The sequence below is a fragment of the Biomphalaria glabrata genome, chromosome 9, assembly GCF_947242115.1.
Source record: "Biomphalaria glabrata chromosome 9, xgBioGlab47.1, whole genome shotgun sequence".
Classification (NCBI taxonomy): Eukaryota; Metazoa; Mollusca; class Gastropoda; family Planorbidae; genus Biomphalaria; species Biomphalaria glabrata.
The window spans coordinates 15,537,338-15,558,439 of NC_074719.1; the positions used below are offsets into that span (position 1 = coordinate 15,537,338).

At 38.4% G+C, this 21,102-nt stretch overlaps 1 protein-coding gene across 1 annotated transcript in view; it reads right to left on the bottom strand.

Moving 5' to 3' along the window:
• LOC129928023 (beta-1 adrenergic receptor-like) overlaps positions 1 to 21,102 on the bottom strand; it is a 28,538-nt gene extending 7,436 nt beyond the window's left edge. Inside the window, exons 1-2 of the mRNA XM_056039888.1 lie at positions 20,921 to 21,102; positions 4,289 to 5,044 (exon numbers count right to left, since the gene is read on the bottom strand). Coding sequence (XP_055895863.1) covers positions 4,289 to 5,033 — 745 coding nt within the window. The 5' untranslated portion in view covers positions 5,034 to 5,044; positions 20,921 to 21,102. The remainder of the gene's footprint in view (positions 1 to 4,288; positions 5,045 to 20,920) is intronic.

Sequence of the window (21,102 nt, forward strand, 5' to 3'; positions counted from 1 at the left end):
ACCCAACTTATTCATAGCTCAATATGGGTATAACTGTCCCTATAAAGCTCTACTTTCTGCGATTTGAAAAAAAAAAAAAAAAAAAAGATTCTTGTTGTTTATTTGTAATAACATAGATCTAAAAATACTACACTTAAGGCTTACAAAAAAAAATATTATTTAATTAAAACATAAATCTAGATTGAAATCTATACTGGTACCGTTATGATTATATGATTAATGGCAAACTTATGCTTAGTATGAAGTCATTGATGATGAAAATTATTACAATAATATATATATAGCGCTGTCACATCCGATATTTAATGAAAGGAGATTTAGAATCATTTATATTTTAAATAATATATTCATATACTAATCGCGTTTTTGAGAATGTACTAGGACGAAGCAAGAGCTTTTCACATTTAGAAGTACCTCTCTAACCGTTCTGCTTTCTCTTATCTTGTAAAGGAATATATATAGTTCGTCCATCGTAGTGCGATTATGACCACTTTGTCATCCAGGGGGCTGAGGGCCTTGCACTGGGGATTTATGTCTCCTCGTGTGGTTGGTGAGACCTATGTGAGCCCGGAATGTTCGGCCGCACACTGGGCAGGTTATTCCAGCTGGAGCTAGTGTCATTGGCCTTGCTTTTCTTCACTGGCGTTTTTCTTCTGCCAGCTTTGTTCTCTTTTCCTCAGCAACCTTGGCGCCGGTTTTTACAGCGCGACGTCATGATGTTCTGTCATGTGCCTCTGTCTCCCAGGTGGCTGGGTCTATGCTGAACCCCTTCATAGAAGCTTTGAGGGTGTCCCTGAAGCGCTTTCTTTGACAACCTTACGAGCTCTTTCCTTCGCTTAGTTGGCCATACAAGAGTCGTTTAGGGATGCGGTAGTCTTCCATTCTGTATACATGTCCTGCCCATCGCATCTGGGACTGCATCAGGATTGTGTGGATGCTTTGCAGACCCGCTCTTTGAAGGACTTCATTATCTGGTATTTTGTCTTGCCATTTGACATTCAGTATTTTTCACAGACATGTCGTGGTAGTGATTCAGTTTCTTTGCATGTTAACTGTACACTATCCATGTTTCTGAGACATAGAGCAATGTAAGGAGGACGACGGCTCGATAGACCCCTAGTTTTGTATTTGTGGTGATACCACTTTAAAGGAATGGGTTGCCTGAGTCAGCCAGGAAAACCAATGACTTAGCATATTTTAAGTCACAGATCAACATGCATGACTAGATTGACACATGAAATGCGTAGGACCTAGTTATTTTTATTTTTTTGAAGAAACGTCTGTAATCTATAAGTAATATCAAAAAGTTTGAAACTCATTAAGGCTCCTATTGTAGTGTTTATAGTTTTCAGACTACATACATGTATAAAAAGAATACATTATGTAATCCTACGAAAGCATACATCCAGTTTTCGATGCGTTATCAAACTTTATATATTTTGAATAGAATTAGGCTTACACCTATGTTAAAACACATGGGCGTAGCCGAGAGGGGAGGAGTTCAAACCATCACCGGCCTCAGATCTCATTGTCTGAAAGGGAAACTTTACTTACTTCCCCATTGCAGTCAACTTAAGCAAACTACAGTCACCAAATTTCACGACGTAGCCAAAAGGGGTTTTGTGGTTCCCCCCTCCACCTCCAATACAAAAACTAAAGCATTTTACTTTTTTCTACCAGTCGCTGGACTCCACTGAATAGAAGATTTAGTTTTTGATTTTTTTAGCGGAAGAATAGCAGGCTAACTGCACTGTAGATAGCCCCGGACCCCACTGGGGAAGCTTACAGCGCTCCCCCAGACTCCCTAGCTGTCCCTTAGCGGTGTATACTGCCTTTCACTAATTATAGGGAGTATTCTAGGGTAGAAAAGACGTTTGAAAGAATGTAATGAAGATTAATTACATATAGACACACACTAATATTTATATAAATTGCGGAGAGGTTTAAAATTCCCCCCCACACACACACACACACTCCGAAAATATATGACATGACATTTGTGGGCCGGTTTATATGGTAATGCCCGGGCCGGTTTTGATACCCAGTCCGCCCCTGCTTTCAACTTATTTCAAAACAAAATGGCCATTAAGCTCCGGTTATTAGGAGAGTCGCTAGGAAGATCAACTGCTACGCCTTGAGATATTCAGTTCTTTTTCGATTAGTTGGCAACAGTATAATTCCACTTAGCGTCCTTGACATAGTTTATCGTGAAATCCCCAATAACAATTCAACATTTGTGTTACACTTTGTATCAGTGGCGTAGCTAGGGTGGGGAGAGGGGAGTCCAAATTTTAAAATCCCCACGCGCCCCCAAATGTGTCCTAAATTTGTTTTTATATTAAATATTACGCCATTATCTCATGTCATGATGTCAAATGTCAAAATGCAAGGACCCCTAAAGAGGTCACCCCCCCTGGCCCCCGAATCATTAGCTACGTCACTGCTTTGTACATTTACTTTGTTTATCTTAAAAAAGCGCCATCTTGACAGCATCAATAAACCAAAAAAATTGAAATGAATGAAGCAGTGTAAAGACAAATCATAATGCAACAGATCCCCATCATCCCCATGTCGCTTCACCTGAGTGACTGCTGGAGATGGTTAAATGTATGTCGCCGGAAGCCTTGGACAAAAACCTTGCGGTTATGTAAAATGAACAAATGTCTCCAGACAGGTCAAGAGCAAATGAAATTGTTGAAAATGTCAAACTTTTATTATTTCTATTATTGAAGAGTATCTAAATTACTCTAAACATTTTCATCTTCTCTCATGATGCTTTCATTTACCGCTTAGTAACTGTTTCATGGTCACGCAAGAGCCAGAAATAAGATAATCAATAGACTCTGACAAGCTATGTAAATTGTTTTGACTTGGACAAATGACTAGGACCGAAGATTCAACAGCACTTAGAAAGAATGATGATTGGAATGTCAATAGGGGATTTTCATGCATGTGAGTTTGAAGATCCGACTGACATTCTTTAAGCACTAGAAAACAGTACGACAGAAAGAAGGGAAAACGATGTGGGAAAACATGGGGGTGATGTAAAGGAACCTAAAAAGAAAAACATTTAAAATACTTTTTTAATACCTCCTTAAAACATATTATAGAGCGATTGTTTTTCTCTTAATAAATAATAAATAACATTTATGTGAAAAAACAATGGAACATTTTTTTACCCCGCCCCCCCCCCCCCTTTTCCTCCGAGAAGGAATCCTGGTTAAGCGAATGTAAAGATCTACTACACTTTATAATATTCCAGTGATAGGCCTTTAGATTTAGACTTAGAAGACGATGCACAAAAGTTTCCTGAACATTACTTTTTTTAAACTCTTGAATCAATAATACTTACATTCGGAAATTCCCGACCGCGAAAGTACTTTCAAAAGGAGGCGCGATGGCCGAGCAGTAAAGCGCTTGGCTTCCGAACTGGGGACCGGAGTTCGAATCTTGGCGACGACTGGGATTTTTAATTTCGGGATCTTGGGGCGCCTCTGAGTGCAAACAGCTGGGTACTTGACAATAGTTGGGGAAAAGTAAAGGCGGTTGGTCGTTGTGCTGGCCACAGGACACTCTCGATAACCGTAGGCCACAGAAACAGATGACCTTTACGTCATCTGCCCTATAGACCACAAGGTCTGAAAAATACTTTATATATATAACTGATCCATTCTTACGTACTCTGTACATGAGACACAACGGAGCGGTACCAAGTAGCACTTTTATTTGAATAAAAAAAAAGAGCTTTAAAGAAAAAGTAAACATACCGTTTTACATGTAAGCACACCATTTTTTAAACGCGATTTAAGTCTTATATAATACATTCCATCATTTCATATTAAATGATACAATAATCTCACATAGACTACACAGGCTACCTTTGCTTTAAAGCCAGTACGTGTATTCCCATTTTATGCTAATAAGTTAAAACGTTGCCTCACAAGCAATTGGAGCTATATACAACTGAAGGCGCAACTACGAATCACCCGCAATTGCCACCTACGAGCTTGTGTTAATGATTAATCTAGTATTTTTGTTTCATTCGCTTTGCTCTGCCAATGGGGATGATTTCATGAGTGTACCTGATCATGTCTGATGATAAAATCTCGCGTGTGCAGTTAACAAACAGTCTCTAGGTTTGACTAGATCGTTTTAGATAACTGGGCCTACATGTGAGAATAGAAACCAAACAACCAGCCCATGGTAATTCTCGAAGCAATCGCTCTAGCGATATTTTGATTGCTTACACACAAATGATTACATACAAATAGCCAACACCGTCTCTTACCTTTCGAACCATCAGGATAGACGGTGACCGCCGTGATAGCCTTCTGTTGTACGACAGCCGTACGTAGGATGAAAGAGTACATAATGACGATGAGAAGCACGAGAGAGAAATAGATCGTACAGCTGGAGTAGAATAAATAGCCGATGGGAAGGACCATGGTGACGTCACACACGGGCTGGTCACCGTACGGCCTATGGATGAACTGGGGCAGAAGGCTGTAGACGACGCCGAAGGTCCAGATGGCGCAAATGGCCACCACGGCTGGCCTCAGCTTCACCACCCTCTCGTAAAAGTAAGGCCTGGCAATGTACAGGAAGCGATCCACTGAAATGAGCGTCATGTGGAGCACGGAGACAGCGCACATGCCCAGGTTGAGACCCTGCATCAGGACGCAGAGATGGATGTACCGGAAGAACAGACGAGATCTTGTCGGCGGAAGCAGAAAAAGCGCCAACAGGATGCAGCCCAGGCCAACGATGAAATCTGCACAGGCCAAACTAGCCACGTACAGATTTGGCAGAGATCGAAGTGATGGCGTGTGCCAGATGGCCAGCACCGCCGTAATGTTTCCGATGCAGATAAAGGCGGCCAGCAGACACGCAAACATAAAGAGGAGGACGTCGATCAATGTCACTGAGTTCAGATCTAAATTACTGATGTCTTCTGGTGTGTTGGTGACGCAGCAGTCAGACGTATTGGCGCTGCATGACGTGTTAATGGCACACAAATCTGACGAAGTATTCATGCTGTCCACACCTGCACAATAAAGACATGTACAACTTTTATAACTTTTTAAAAAAATGCAGTTAATTACATTTACATATCTCAGTGATGCAAAATCTATGGCCCGTGGGATTTATCCGTCCCGTCACTCAGTGATATCCGGCCCCTTCCAAACTTATGCCATTAATTCATTCTTAAAGGATCATTGCTATTGGTTTCAACATTTTTTTACAGTAATGCGACCCGTGTTTGAAATTTAACCCCCCCCCCCACACACACACACACCAGGGTGAAAATTTAGGTACCACTGATTGTAATAGACGCTAATGATCATTCCATATGGTTTTTTTTTTTTTTGGTTGTCTTTGCATTACATGCATTTAGACCTGTGCCACCCAACTCTTTTTAACGTGACAAGTTTTCCACTCAAAACTTTGGACCAAAGGTTCAATGAACTCAGATCACGTGGTTCATTTCATGAAGAACGTCAAGAGACTCAAGACTAACCTGTTTAAAACTTATAGAGATTACTTTGTGCTTTTCAACTCAAGTTTTTTTTTTTTTTTTTTTTTTTACAAAGTTTGTATTAACTCTCTTCGTCTGTCAGGATTTTTATTTGGTTTATTGTATGACTGTTAACTTTGTAAAATAAATCATTGTTAATAGTTTTAGTCAGGAAGCGTTCTTAGAAAAACATTATTGTGCTGGCCTCATTAACAGTGACATCACTAAGATCACTAACACCCATGGACTAGCAAGTCTTGATGAAAAAAAAATTACTTTTTAAAATCATTAATCAAGTATAGAAAAAGAAAAAAAAAGAAAATCATTTAGGTCACGAGGTCACAAGAGAAATATTCAAAGTTGATTGTATGAAGGAATACATGAACAACTGTTCAGCTCAAGCCTACATTTGAGTGGACATTTATTCCTACTTTATGGTCAAATCATGTTATAAACAAAACATTCATATTTAAACAAAGAGAAGCAAAAATGGCCAGCTTGAGGATCAAACGCACAACAATCGCGTTAATGACATAAACTGAGTCTAGAACTTATACTCCTGTACTTTCGAAATATCTACTTTATATCAATAAATACAAAACATCTCCATAATATGTTAATTTCTTCTTTGGTCTTTTTCTTTTTAAAAAGTTTATATCAATTCACTCTGTCTGTCTGTCTGTCCGGTAAAAGTTTTACACGTTATTTCTCTCACACCTTATCTCAGATCAAGCTGAAATTTTGCACAATTATTTCTTTTACCTGACAGCACAAGAATTAATTTTAAAAAATTGCCAATTAGTCAATTAAATATTGGTAATGAATTATTTTTATGGCATCTTAAACAAGGGAAAGAATTTGTACTTGACGGAAGTGGTGGTATAAGCTGAATTAGTCCTCTTTATAGATCGTCGTCTGAGTCTTAGTGAACACAACATGAAAAGTAGAACGAGACTATAGAAATAATAGATAACTAGACAATCTTCCATGTTATAGGTTTTCCGCTAGCAAAGTTGTCACCGTGTTGGCTTGAATTCAGGTTGCTACCCTTTTTTTTAAATTTTAAATGCTTTTTTATTGTTAGTCTAGATCAGGCATGTCAAACACGGTGTTCGGGGGCCGCATGTGGCCCGCGACCACTTTGCATGCGGCCCATATGGCCACCTTAAAAATTATCAAAATAATGTTAAAGTATTACGCTGGCAAATAAGAGATGACAAGCTACTTGAATGAAAAATAGTATTTGTTAAGCTGAACAACGAGAGTGAGTCTGCAATGAAAGCAAGCTACATTTTGTCAAACTTAATTGCAAGCCATAGCAAATCATTTAGTGAATTAAATGAAGGAGTTTGTCGTTAAAGCTGCCGAAATAATTTGTCCAGAAAAGGTAAAAAAATTCAAAGAAATAGCGTTAACTAGGAACACTGTCAGTCAGCTTGCTGAACAATTAAAGAACAAAAGAGTTGATTTTAAATTGTTTCAGTTGTCTCTCGATTGTCAACTGATGTAACGGGTGTAGCACAGTTGGTTACATTCAAAAGGGCATGTGACAGGAATTTTGAGATACACGAGGAGCTATTGGAGCTCTGTTCTATGCATAATACCACAACAAGAGTTGAACAAGTGAGGATGTTTTTGAGAACAGGAGGTAATGCTAGCTAGTCTAACAACGGATGGCGTACCAACCATGAAATGAAATGGTTTTGATGCAAAGCTACTTTCAAAAATAAGAGAGACTAATTCTAGTTTTAAACTTGCTCATTTTCAGTGCACCATTCACCAAGGAAGATTCTGCGCAAAGCAATTACAGTTCCAACATGTTATAATACCGGTTTCAGTCGCTCTCTTTAAATCATCGCTAATTTTCAATGTTTTTAGATGGCATTGGACATGAATTTGATTGTGTTCCTTACTACACAGAAGTCCGCTGGCTCTCATGTCATAAAGTATTGAAGAGATTGTTTGCACTGCGTGAGGAAATTGTATTGATTCTGAACATGAAAGTTGAACCTGTTAAACATTTCCAAACTGACGAATGTGTTCAGGATTTGATCTCACTGGTCACCTGCAAGACTTGAATTTGAAACTTCAAAGTAAAGACAAAATTGTCACAACTGCTTGTGATGATGTGAAGTGCTTTCAAGCAAAATTACGACTGTGGATAAACCAAATATGAAGAGAAAATCTTGTTCACTTCTCAACGTGTCAGGAACTAAAAAGATAAAATACGGCAACAACATTTTGGTAAAGATGCTTTCAATGACCGTTTTCATGATTTCATTTCGTTTGCTTCTGAAAATGCTGCTGGTAATGTGCAACTAGAGCTGATAGAATAGCAGTCAGATTCTTTGTTGAAATCGAAGTATATAGAAGTGGCTGTGCTAAAATTTTAGTTATTTACCTGAACGGTACGATGAATTGAGGAAATTTGCAGCCAGAATTCTAGCTATGTTTGCAAGCACTGATCTCTGTGAGCAGGTTTTTTTTCCATAATGAAATTTACAAAAACATCACACCGTTTGAGATTATCTGATCAAAATTTGTCATCAGTGATGAAAGTGTCAGTAGCAAACAAACTTCCACCTGACATTAATAAACTTGTATCCCAGAAAAGATGTCAACAAGCATCAGGACAAACAAAATAATGTGTAATCATAGTTATGTTTAATTAACAAATCGTACTACAAATGTAGCTAACTAAGGGACAGGTATGCCATTAATTATTGTATTCTATTGTATTGTTTCTAATTTACATAAAACTAGTAGACTGTTTTGCAACTGATTTTTGGCTGCGGCCCCTCAGGTCATAGTAAGTTTTTATTTGGCCCATACACCTTAATGAGTTTGACATACCTGGTCTAGATCTATTACAAATTTAATTACATGACTTTTTTAAAAGTGTTTTTATTTAATTTTATTTTCTTGTTTCCCATATTTTTAAATTCAAAACGTGTTCCCATCCGGCAGCGCTCCAATGTTTCCAACTTGAGACCAACTTTCTCTTGTAGCCATGAAGAGAATGGTAAGCTTATAGTAGAAATGTATGTTTAAACTATTATTTTAGGACCTATACAAATTTGAGTGATATAGTCAAAACAAAAGTGAGACGTGTTGTGGAGTCTAATATATCGAAGACATTATGGTAATTTATTTTTAGGTCAGTTTCCCGATATATCTAGAGGTGACTGTGTCCCAGTCAAAGCCTGAATTATACCGTAACTTTTTAGCTAATATCATCAGCCTCAATCACATTTTGGTCGCCTTTCACAGTCAGGTGCGGCTTTAGCAGTGTGCGGGGCCCTGGGCGGGCGTCATTTGCAAGGCCCTTAGACGTAAGGGTAGACGGGTAGACTATATATACGTACCACATCAAGCTGATGGACTATTCTGACAATACAGTAAATTCGCCTCTAAACATTACTTAGGTATTCAGTGGCGTAGCAAGGGTGGGGGGAGGAGGGGAAAATTTTAAGATCCCCCCCGGGCCCCACCTTGAGGGTGGGGGCCCAAATGAGTGTCCGAAATTTGTTTATAAATTAATTAAATATTACGTCACTGTCATGTAATCTTACTTTTCACGTTATATAAGTTAGTGACCCTGTTGCATGTATTTCACGCATAGTATTAACATTTTCCGTGAGGGGTTTCACTCAATTTCAAGGATTAGCGCTGACTACTGCCGTGTTACTCTCAGGAAATAACTTGGTATATAGGGTGGTTTATTTCATTATCCTTATTATTTAAGAAGAAACCTGATAAGAGCACTGAAAACAAAGGAGACCATGAACGTGTCGAAGAAAAGAATTACTATTCAGATGATTCATACAAAGATACAGCAGTCGAAGAAGTGACAATGTCTCTTGATGAGAGAAGTAGTGCTGAAGAGACTCCAACTCCAGGGTAATACCTTTTACCACAGTCAGAGAAAACATCTGAAGTAAATGATACAGATGATGAGTCAATTGATGGTCTTCCAAAATCACTTTTTCCAGAAGTGGTAACATTTCTAAACTGTGATAATCACTTTCTGAACCTGGCAGCTCTTCATTCTGCTGAGATAGATCCAGCAATTGTCACTTTTTTTTGGAACTGTACATGAATTGTTCAACTTTTCCAATTCACCCCAGAGATAGGCCAAACTGAAAGAAGCTGGAGCCGGGAGTTTAAAAAAGGAGAGTAATACAAGGTGATCTGCAAGAGAAGAAACTACGTCGGCAGTTTCCTTACATCTTGACAAAATCATCAAGCTGTTGGAGAAACTTTCGGAATCAACAACTGAAAGAATGGACACTAGAAGCAGTGCACAGAATCATCATTATGCAGTGGAAAATTATGAATTCTTTGCTTATCTGAAATTCTGGTCAAATCTCCTGTGCCCAATTAATATAGTTCAGAACAAACTACAAACGTCTGCTGCTGAAGAAGCTAACCCTTTCATGCTTTCCGCAAAATGATGAGAAACTGACGAAACTGATCACCCAATCCATCGAAGACGCAAAAGAAGATAGTGAATGCTATTGAGTTCTTGTAATCAAAATAACCAGAAGAAAGAAAAGACTTGATGGCGAGTTGAGTTCTGATGCGGAACTGTAAATAGAACTGCAGTTCAAACGTGGTGCGACAGAAGTGCTGGGCAGACTTCAAGAAGGACATATTCCAAAGGCTGGAAAACAATGTGGACACTTTTGGGTTTCTTCTTGAATCAAGACACCTCTTGGAGTCTATGGATGATGACACGCTGATAAAAAACTGTTACTTTTCCTGTTTGATGAAATACAGGCAAAGCGCTAGCTCAATGATGTCATTGATACACGAGCACTTTTCATCAACAAAGCAGTGCCACAATTACTAATTGACATATTGAGGAATCTGGCTTTATATGGTAATGATGTGTGCTCAAACCTTGCAACCTCCGTCCGAGTACTGCTAACTCAGGCCACTTAAATTGCGTCATGTGAGAGACTATTCTCAAAGCTCAAGTTCATCAAAAACTATCTCAGGAGCACAATATCGCAAGAGGGGCTTATCATGGTTTTAATGTCAGTAGAGTCACAAATACTAGACAGTATCGATGTAGATGATATTATAGATGCCTTTGCTGCATAGAAAGCACGACGTGAAGCGATATGAATTGAGATTTGTCACTTGTGCATTATTTCGCCAATAAACAACGGCATTATTCACTTAAAGATTCTTAATGATTATTTCTTGTTAATTTTACTGATATACTGTACCGATCTGAATGTAGACATGTATTTATTAAGTACATTATCTCATGTCATGATGTCGAATGTCAAAATGTATGGGGCCCATAAACAGGTACGTCTCCCCGGACGTATTTTCCCAAGGCCGCGCAGTAGCCTATTCCTATTGGGGAAAAAAACAACTTAATACGTCATCACCAAACTTTCTGGAAGCTGATTGGCTGAAATAGCTGTACAAGCATATTAACTGGTTCATTACAGGTGTGACGTTCACACTTGCCGGGGATTATATTATCAATACTTGACAATTCAATGAAATGAAGAAAGAAACATCTCTCTGTATTTTCTTAAAACTTCTTTAATAACTTCTTCAACTTTCACATAAAATTAACTTCTCAATTCAATAACAACTTGACTTGATACTTCATACATAAAACTTAAAGATACATGAAACTTCATTTAGTATAACTTCAACTTTAACAAATAAAACTTTAACTAATGGACCCGCTAATATCACAAAACTTATAACCATTACTAATCGAGGACTGAGCGAGGACCCCGTCTAACTGACTTTCCCTTAATTTATACCTTTCTTAATCGTACATTCCAGAATCATGGAAACTTCTCAGATAATTATTTTAGTAACTTTGACCTTCTAGAAGCTGACGTGTGCTATTTTTTCCCTTAACCTCTTTCTTTGATTGGATACCTAAAATTAACGTGTTTACGCTGGACACTTGCACTGGTTTGACCTCAAGCTTCTGGAAACTGGTCGAAATAGGTCACAGACTCGACTCGTGACAACAGGCTAGGTTACAATACCAAATAAATACTTCTCATACAGTTTATACACCCTCAAACCTTTTTTTTCCGTTGCAGGCAAAGTAATAATATATTTACTGTATACGTACACATTCTTTTTATACTGTAATGCGACATAACAATGTTGTATGACACTTTTAACATTACTAAAAATTTAAGAAGTTTTTAAATGGAACAGCATGTACAAGTTGTGAATGAAATGGGAAATGGTTATCTAGTGTTTCTAAGTGTTTGAGGATGTCCTTTGATACTGTTCATATCCGAAAAAGGAGTAAGTATATGAAATTAAATACCGCGAAAATCTAATTACGAGCGAAATTCAACTGTATTTTTGTTCATTCATTTTCATTAAAAAAAATCAATTTTTCAAAAGTTTCATTTATATTACTACAAATGCTATAAATGACTTTTTCATCTACAATCTTTCATAATGGTAAGTGTAGTTTAAACTTTATCACTACGCATTTTCCTAATAAAATCCGATTCGACGTCGATGTTTATATACGAAATAAACTATTTGGATTGGTTGCTTCCACCTAGGTGTTGTTTTTTTTATGCCAAGGTAAACTGTTAAACGATGGTAGCCTCTTAAAATCGGCCGTTCATAAGATGCTGTCTTTACCGAAACTGAACGTTATTTCGAAACCAAAAAGTATGTCAAGAGCTTCACTGGTAATTGATGTCATAGAGATACTGGGAAAATATTGAGTAACAATTCCTAGATTATGAGAACTGATTTGGTTTTCGAAGTTGGTGACAATAAAATCTCCGAGCGCGGCCCCCCCCCCCAGGCGATGGGCCTAGACGGTTGCCCCACTTGCCAACCCCTAAGGCCGATATTGTTCACAGTAATAGTAACAGGGGCGGACTGGGTATCAAAACCGGCCCGGGCATTACCATATAAACCGGCCCACAAATGTCATGTCATATATTTTCGGTGTGTGTGTGGGGGGGGGGGAATTTTAAACCTCTCCGCAATTTATATATATATTAGTGTGTGTCTATATGTAATTAATCTTCATTACATTCTTATCTTTCATTCTTTCAAACGTCTTTTCTACCCTAGAATACTCCCTATAATTAGTGAAAGGCAGTATACACCGCCAAGGGACAGCTAGGGATTCTGGGGGAGCGCTGCAAGCTCCCCCAGTGGGGTCGCCCCGGATCCAAGTATTATTTACGTTATTTTAAGCTTTAAAAAATGCATATTTTGCGGTATCTACAGTGCAGTTAGCCTGCTATTCTTCCGCTAAAAAAATCAAAAACTAAATCTTCTATTCCAGTGATGCCCAAACTACGGCCCGCGGGCCAGATCCGGCCCGCGAAGTGGTTCAGACCGGCCCGCCAAAACATTGGCACAAAAGATAGGAAATAGAAAAAAAAATTTAAAAAGGTTGAAAAATGTATTTTCTATGTTAGCATTCACTTTTTCTTTGATGGATTTCACTCTTATTTTTCTTCTTGTAGAATCAACAGTTGTTTTAGAGTCTTGGATAGTTCCGCGGCTGTCTTGAGCTAGCCATGTCCATGACATCTCATGTGTAGAATACAGCGCATCTTTTCTGCATCATTTTGATTCGTGTTCTTCTGACACTAACATGATTGGTGCCGTTCCATGTAACATTTGTTCGTTATTGTAATGGGATGGTCGAAGAAACGAAAATTGAATGTTGAAACTTTCAGGAAAAGTGGACAGATCTTTTTTTTTGGAACATAATAAGTCAATATGTTTGATCTGTACAGTAATGTTTTTAAGTAACATAACATAAAATGCATTCTAAAACAAACCATTACAAAAATAGTTGAGGCATTCTTGTCTTGAGCCGCAAAGAAAAGATCGGAAAGTTACGTCAAAAGTTGAGTAGAGTTTTGCGATTGGCGAAAATATTGACCAACAAGTCAAGAAATGTTTCGGCTGTAACAGAGGCTACAGAGTTTCTCACATTTTAAGAAGAGAAATGAAGCATACAAAAGTGATTGCTGGCAGAGATAGAATAAATTCGTCCATAAAAAAACAAAAGTTGTAGCCTTCAGCTTTTCTGCCATGAAAATTACAAAATGGGTGAAAGATGTTAGTGAAAATTCCAAATTCAAAACTAAATGACAGAGCAGCAGATTTCGAAATCATTTCTATTGCCGCTGAGGAGTGACACCAACTGGAACTGATTGACTTACAAAGCCAGACTTCCCTGCTTGAGAAATTTCGTCAATGCAGACAATAGATTTCTACGCCTTGTTATCCTCATGAACCTTGCACATTTCTGAAATTCTGGGTATGATCACAATGTTTACAAGAACTTAATTTAGTGGAAAACTTTCAGTTACAAGACGCCTGAAACCATTGTTACAAATTGACTTATGGGTGTAAGTAGATCTACAAGCATACATGGGATTGTGATAAAGCTATTTAAAATGTTTTAGTCTCTATTTCTTTTTTTTTATATCTTTCGTTAATGTGGCCCGCGACACGAGTGTCGGAAATTAAAATGGCCCGCAGGCCGTATAAGGTTGGGCACCACTGTTCTATTCAGTGGAGTCCAGCGACTGGTAGAAAAAAGTAAAATGCTTTAGTTTTTGTATTGGAGGTGGAGGTGGGGAACCACAAAACCCCTTTTGGCTACGCTCATGAAATTTGGTGACTGTAGTTTGCTTAAGTTGACTGCAATGGGGAAGTAAGTAAAGTTTTCCTTTCAGACAATGAGATCTGAGGCCGGTGATGGTTTGAACTCCTCCCCTCTCGGCTACGCCCATGTGTTTTAACATAGGTGTAAGCCTAATTCTATTCAAAATATATAAAGTTTGATAACGCATCGAAAACTGGATGTATGCTTTCGTAGGCTTACATAATGTATTCTATTTATACATGTATGTAGTCTGAAAACTATAAACACTACCATAGCAGCCTTAATGAGTTTCAAACTTTTTGATATTACTTATAGATTACAGACGTTTCTTCAAAAAAATACATAAAACTAGGTCCTACGCATTTCATGTGTAAATCTAGTCATGCATGTTGATCTGTGACTTAAAATATGCTAAGTCATTGGTTTTCCTGGCTGACTCAGGCAACCCATTCCTTTAAAGTGGTATCACCACAAATACAAAACTAGGGGTCTATCGAGCCGTCGTCCTCCTTACATTGCTCTATGACTCAGAAACATGGATAGTGTACAGTTAACATGCAAAGAAACTGAATCACTACCACGACATGTCTGTGAAAAATACTGAATGTCAAATGGCAAGACAAAATACCAGATAATGAAGTCCTTCAAAGAGCGGGTCTGCAAAGCATCCACACATTCCTGATGCAGTCCCAGCTGCGATGGGCAGGACATGAATGCAAAATGGAAGACCACCGCATCCCTAAACGACTCTTGTATGGCCAACTAAGCGAAGGAAAGAGCTCGCAAGGTTGTCAAAGAAAGCGCTTCAGGGACACCCTCAAAGCTTCTATGAAGGGGTTCAGCAGAGACCCAGCCACCTGGCAGACAGAGGCACATGACAGAGCATCATGACGTCGCGCTGTGAAAACCGGCGCCAAGGTTGCTGAGGAAAAGAGAACAAAGCTGGCAGAAGAAAAACGCCAGAGAAGAAAAGCAAGGCCAATGACACTAGCTCCAGCTGGAATAACCTGCCCAGTGTGCGGCCGAACATTCCGGGCTCACATAGGTCTCACCAGCCACACGAGGAGACATAAAACCCCAGTGCAAAGCCCTCAGCCCCATGGATGACAGAGTGGTCATAATCGAACTACGATGGACGAACTATATATATTCCTTTACAAGATAAGAGAAAGCAAAACGGTTAGAGAGGTACTTCTAAATGTGAAAAGCTCTTGCTTCGTCCTAGTACATTCTCAAAAACGCGATTTGTATATGAATATATTATTTAAAATATAAATGATTCTAAATCTCCTTTCATTAAATATCGGATGTGACATCGCTATATAAATTATTGTAATAATTTTCATCATCAATGACTTCATACTAAGCATAAATTTGCCATTAATCATACAATCATAACTGTACTGTCATTGATTTCGATCTAGATTTATGTTTTAATTAAATAATTTTTTTTGTAAGCCTTAAGTGTAGTATTTTTAGATCTATGTTATTACAAATAAACAACAAGAAAATTACTTTTTTCTTTTCCAATCGCAGAAAGTAGAGCTTTATACGGTTATACCCATATTGAGCTTTTAATAAGTTGGGTGGTTTGCTATTTCGCGGCTGTGTGTATGTGTTTAATTTAACTTCTATTAAGTTTTGTTAACGAGCTAATTGTCTCCCCTTTTGACGCATTATATCAATGTTTTCAAACTTAACCTCTCCCATCCCTCTTTTTCGTTAACTTTCAATGGAACCATAAAAAAAAAACGGGTGAGGGAAGGAGTAAAACAAAAATAGGAGTGCCATCAAAGGCCCATACCGACCAGCAAAATGATCAGGCCAAACAGTCTTGAAGACATCAAAGTAGTGTTGAAGGCCATGCCGCTCGTGCATAGCAGAAAGTACGGTCTAACGTTTTACAAATGATAACACGTACAGTGTATAGTGAAATTCTTAAATTTTATTCTTGTTGAATTTCAAACAAAATTAATTGTAATAATAATAATAATAATAAAACAAGAAGATAACGTGTTCGGGTCTTTGTGTCTTGCTGCTGTCACTTTTTTTTTAAGTTGTCTGCATTTAATTTTTTTTTCTTTGGTCGCGACCAGACCGGCCCATTTTGGTACCGGCCCACCGGGCATTTGCCCGTTTGCCCATATAGCCAGTCCGCCCGTGAATAGTAACTATTAGCAATCCGTTTCCAGAATGAGTCTTTGGTCTACACTGCAGCTACATACAATGCTCTTGATTCTACTTCACATTAACATTTGTTGACCGAGAGTTTAAAAAAAAATAAAAAAATGAGGCTACACAATCTTAGCGAGGTTTTAGTATACAATACAAGTCGGGTCACGTGACTTTGTCAAATGAATAATTACGAAAATTGGAACTTTTATTTTTATAGTCAATCAATTATCTTTTTTTCCCGTCATTTTTTTGTCTTAAGAGGTAGGTCTTTAATAATGATAGGCTAATCAGTGGCGTAACAAGGTATCCGTGGGGCCGGGTTCAAGAATATGTTGGTGGGCCTCCCTCCTCTTTAAGACAAATGCAGTATGTGCTGTGTCAGACCAAATTTAAATTGTCTGAATGTATCTGTATAGTCACCGAAAGACATTCCAATGCAAGTCGTGTACTTTGTTTATTTTGAAGTAGGCCTAATGAAGTCGTTGTTGTTTAGAGTCTTACCACTTCCTACAAACTAGTGTCTTACCACTTCCTACAAACGAGTGTTCTTACCACTTCCTACAAACTAGTGTCTTACCACTTCCTACAAACTAGTGTCTTACCACTTCCTACAAACTAGTGTCTTACCACTTCCTACAAACTAGTGTCTTACCACTTCCTACAAACTAGTGTCTTACCACTTCCTACAAACGAGTGTCTTACCACTTCCTACGAACTAGTGTCTTACCACTTCCTACAAACGAGTGTCTTACCACTTCCTACAAACTAGTGTCTGACCACTTCCTACAAAACTAGTGTCTTACCACTTCCTACAAACGAGTGTCTTACCACTTCCTACAAACTAGTGTCTGACCACTTCCTACAAACTAGTGTCTTACCACTTCCTACAACTAGTGTCTTACCACTTCCTACAAACGAGTGTCTTACCACTTCCTACGAATGAGTGTCTTACCACTTCCTACAAACTAGTGTCTGACCACTTCCTACAAACTAGTGTCTTACCACTCCCTACAAACGAGTGTCTTACCACTTCCTACAAACGAGTGTCTTACCACTTCCTACGAACTAGTGTCTTAAAACTTTTTTGTACAACTTCTTGTCAGGATTACACGACTAAAAGAACAAACACATTTTGTATCATTTCTGTTTCTGATTATACTCATGTTCAATTTGAAGTCCAAATACATTCAACACTGATTTTAAAAAAAAATTATTTCTATGTCAATCTGTTAACAGTGAATGGATCTAATATTTATCTTCTAACATTGCATTTTTCTGTCTAGAACAGTAAGTACAGTCAATCTGCTTCTTAAATAATCGTAACTTCAAGAACAACCACTCTGCTGAACAAACACTTACACTCTGTTACAGGCAAATCCTTATTTCCATAGATTTCCTTTGGAGCGATCATATCGTACGCAACATGGCTGACAGTAACACACAATCATTTTTCGGGAGTATCAAAACCCAAAGCGAGGCAGAATTAAACCGCCGTCTGTTTTCCTGCTGTACACAAAGCTGCTAAAACCCTTTTGGGAAACTCAAATTAGGCGTAAAAAACAACCTACGAATCAAGAGACATGGTGATCTCATCGCGGACTGTGGGCCCCCTAATGGTCGTTGGCCCGGGTTCATTGAACCCCCTCGCGCCACGAATGCTACGCCACTGAAAGTATATGTATATATATCATTATCTTGAGGAATTTAATATTTTAATTATGCTGTGACAAGTCAAAAACTCGCTGTCAGAGTCACTCTAAATTATCACAGCATTAATTATTATTTTTCATTATTTATTTATTTTATTTTAATTATTTGTCCATCCTACCCCTAAATCATTCACCCGCCACACCTTTTCCGCTCCAGGCTAGACTTAGTTGACCACCTTGGAGATAGCTAAGGCGCGTCCTTTCATTTATCTGCCCTTGATCGGGGAAAGGTAGACACACAATCTCTTTTGTCTTCCCGCCGGATGTCTGAAGGACGGTCGCAGTGGACACCACCTTGTGTGGGATGCAAGTCGCTACCCCCCCCCCTTCCCACTTCTCTCTTTGATCTAGGAGACCACAAAGGACAAACACGCCCATTGACCTTCCAAATGTGCGACTCCCATCTCAAGTCTAATTCACCCACGTGTAAGATAATTCTTAACCTAGGACATTTCCTGTTTCCGCTCGCATTTTCCAGGCCTTTGTATATAAGGCAAATTAAATCAGGCCAGACTATCTTTCACTTCTCATTCGAGCTGAGCTATTGAGTCTGGACTACTTCATACATTCTTTCTCCTAGAGGAATACCTGGTGCCTCCCTCAGGTGTCTGCCTATTGCCTATTTACCTGCCTATTTGTTTGATATCAAGAATCACCTACTATCTTTGTGCTTAGTGCTATTCAGCACTGCACTAGCTCACTGACCTGCCCCTATTTATGTGCTTAATGCTATTCAGCACTGCACTTGCCTACTGAGATCTACTCAACTCTACCACTTGGCGCTATCGGCATTGCCCGCCTATTCGACAGCCCACCTGTCAAGCTATTAGGTGCAACGTCCCTATAGACTCAGGTCTGTGCGAGACGTCATAGCTACGCCAACCCTCTGCAACTCACTGGACATATCCTGTCAACTACGCTGCCCACGGCAGATCAGCTCTGCCTGCAGTAAGCTTGTGCCCACGGTAGCCGGCCACCCGCCCGACTGTGCCCACTACAGATATTAGATTTTGGGGATTGAGACTCCACAAGAACTATATCACCGGCGTCCCTCTATCCGCTAGAGCGCCACCTCCAGCTGCAGAACCTCAAGCCAGGACACAGCCAGCTGCGACATCAACAGGAATACCAGCTAAGTCAGAGGACCAAGTGACATACTCTCTTATTAGGTGCAAGAGTGATGATTAAACATAGTATTCACTAGAGATAGATGCGAACCCTCCCCCTTTTATTCTTATATGTATATTTATGTAAATAAATATTCATCATTTTAACTTTTGTATCTATCTTTCATTGCTTTGTCTCGTTGCGTGTCTGCTCCCGATTCATATGCTGATAGGTTGGTGTGTGATAGCTTTAAAAATAATCATCCCCTAGACATTAAAACGCGCCAAACACACATCACATTTCCCCACCTGTCACATATGCATTAAACTTTTTAAAAAAAAAACAATTATGACGAGAGCAAACAAAATAGAAGTCCGTACCAATCAATGTTTCAGGCTCTCTATTTTGTTCTTCAAACAAGCAAATTATAAAAAATATTGCTTTAATAAGACAAAGCTTATCTTAGGGGAAGTACTCCACATTTACAACTATATGTCTCACTAGTTTGGAATTTGTTTCCCTTTTCGATCTCAAACAAAGTAATAAATTATCAACTATTAATTGACTAGTTGGTTACTTTTTTTAAACTGATCATTAACCACTTAGATAAACATAATGATTTTACTGCATACCAACCTGCTTTAGGAAACTGAGGTCACTTAACTAATAAGTCTAACTGATGACTTTTAAAAGTTCTTACATAATAATGAGCAAATAGACGTCATTTTATGAGACTTCTTTAAGGGATTTGACAAAGTTACAACCATAGCTTGCTTTGCAAAAAATTTTTTACATTACTGGTGCATGTTGATGCTAAATATTTATAACAAAGTATTAAGCAACGGGAGGAGAGTACATAAAACAGTATAAATAGAACAAATCAAAGGCATTGAATACTCGTTTTAAAACTGAAATTCCAAATAACAAATCAAAGGCATTGAATACTCGTTTTAAAACTGGAATACTAAATAACAAATCAAAGGCATTGAATACTCGTTTTAAAACTGAGATTCCAAATAACAAATCAAAGGCATTGAATACTCGTTTTAAAACTGGAATACCAAATAACAAATCAAAGGCATTGAATACTCGTTTTAACACTGGAATGTTTTTCATTAAGAGCAAAACACTACAGCAGGTCCCAAGAGTGACACAGCCCGACTGGATAGGAATAAGCATAACGTCAAAATTAAGATTTTGTATTAGAAAATAAATTCGTCTTTGCAATAAACTTTTTCTTTATGACAGCTGACAACGCCTTTTTTTATCGCGCTCAGGATTGGCACCCGAAAATGAAAATTTTTTTCTATTTTTCAGGAGATTCTTATGAGTTTTCAAGAGATTTTTAATAATTTCAGGACATTTCCAGGAGGCCCTGGAAAATCATGAGGCCGCAGAAATCCTGTTATTATATATAAGTTATAATTGTCTAATTAAATAATGTACACCTAGAATTAGCGGGAGACCTCTGGAAGTGCGGACCCACTGCGACCGCATAGGTTGCAGTGGCCTAAGTCCGGCCCTGCTGTGAAGTAAAAGTAACTCTTTACATGTTAGACTAAATTAGAAAGTCAAGACAAAAAAGTAAAAGGGGGGGGGGGAAGTTACCAAAGAAGCCTAACCGATTTATTGTTTAATACTGTGCACATTTAAAATATAACATACTCCTAATTAGATGTAACAAAGTAGCCACTAACAAAGTAGCCACTAACAAAGTAGCCACTAACAAAGTGTATATCTTCTGCTATAAAGTGAAATACTTACTCAAACGTGGGAGATACAATGTTCCCTATTCAAAGTATCACTTCATAGCAGCAATGAGATCCATTGAAGACCTAATTCTAGAACAATTTATTAAAATAATACTTTAAATGCAATTCCTTTAGTTGAAGCTTCTGTCTGGGATCAATCACGGCTGTCTCTCACTTCATTCAACGCTGAGTCGA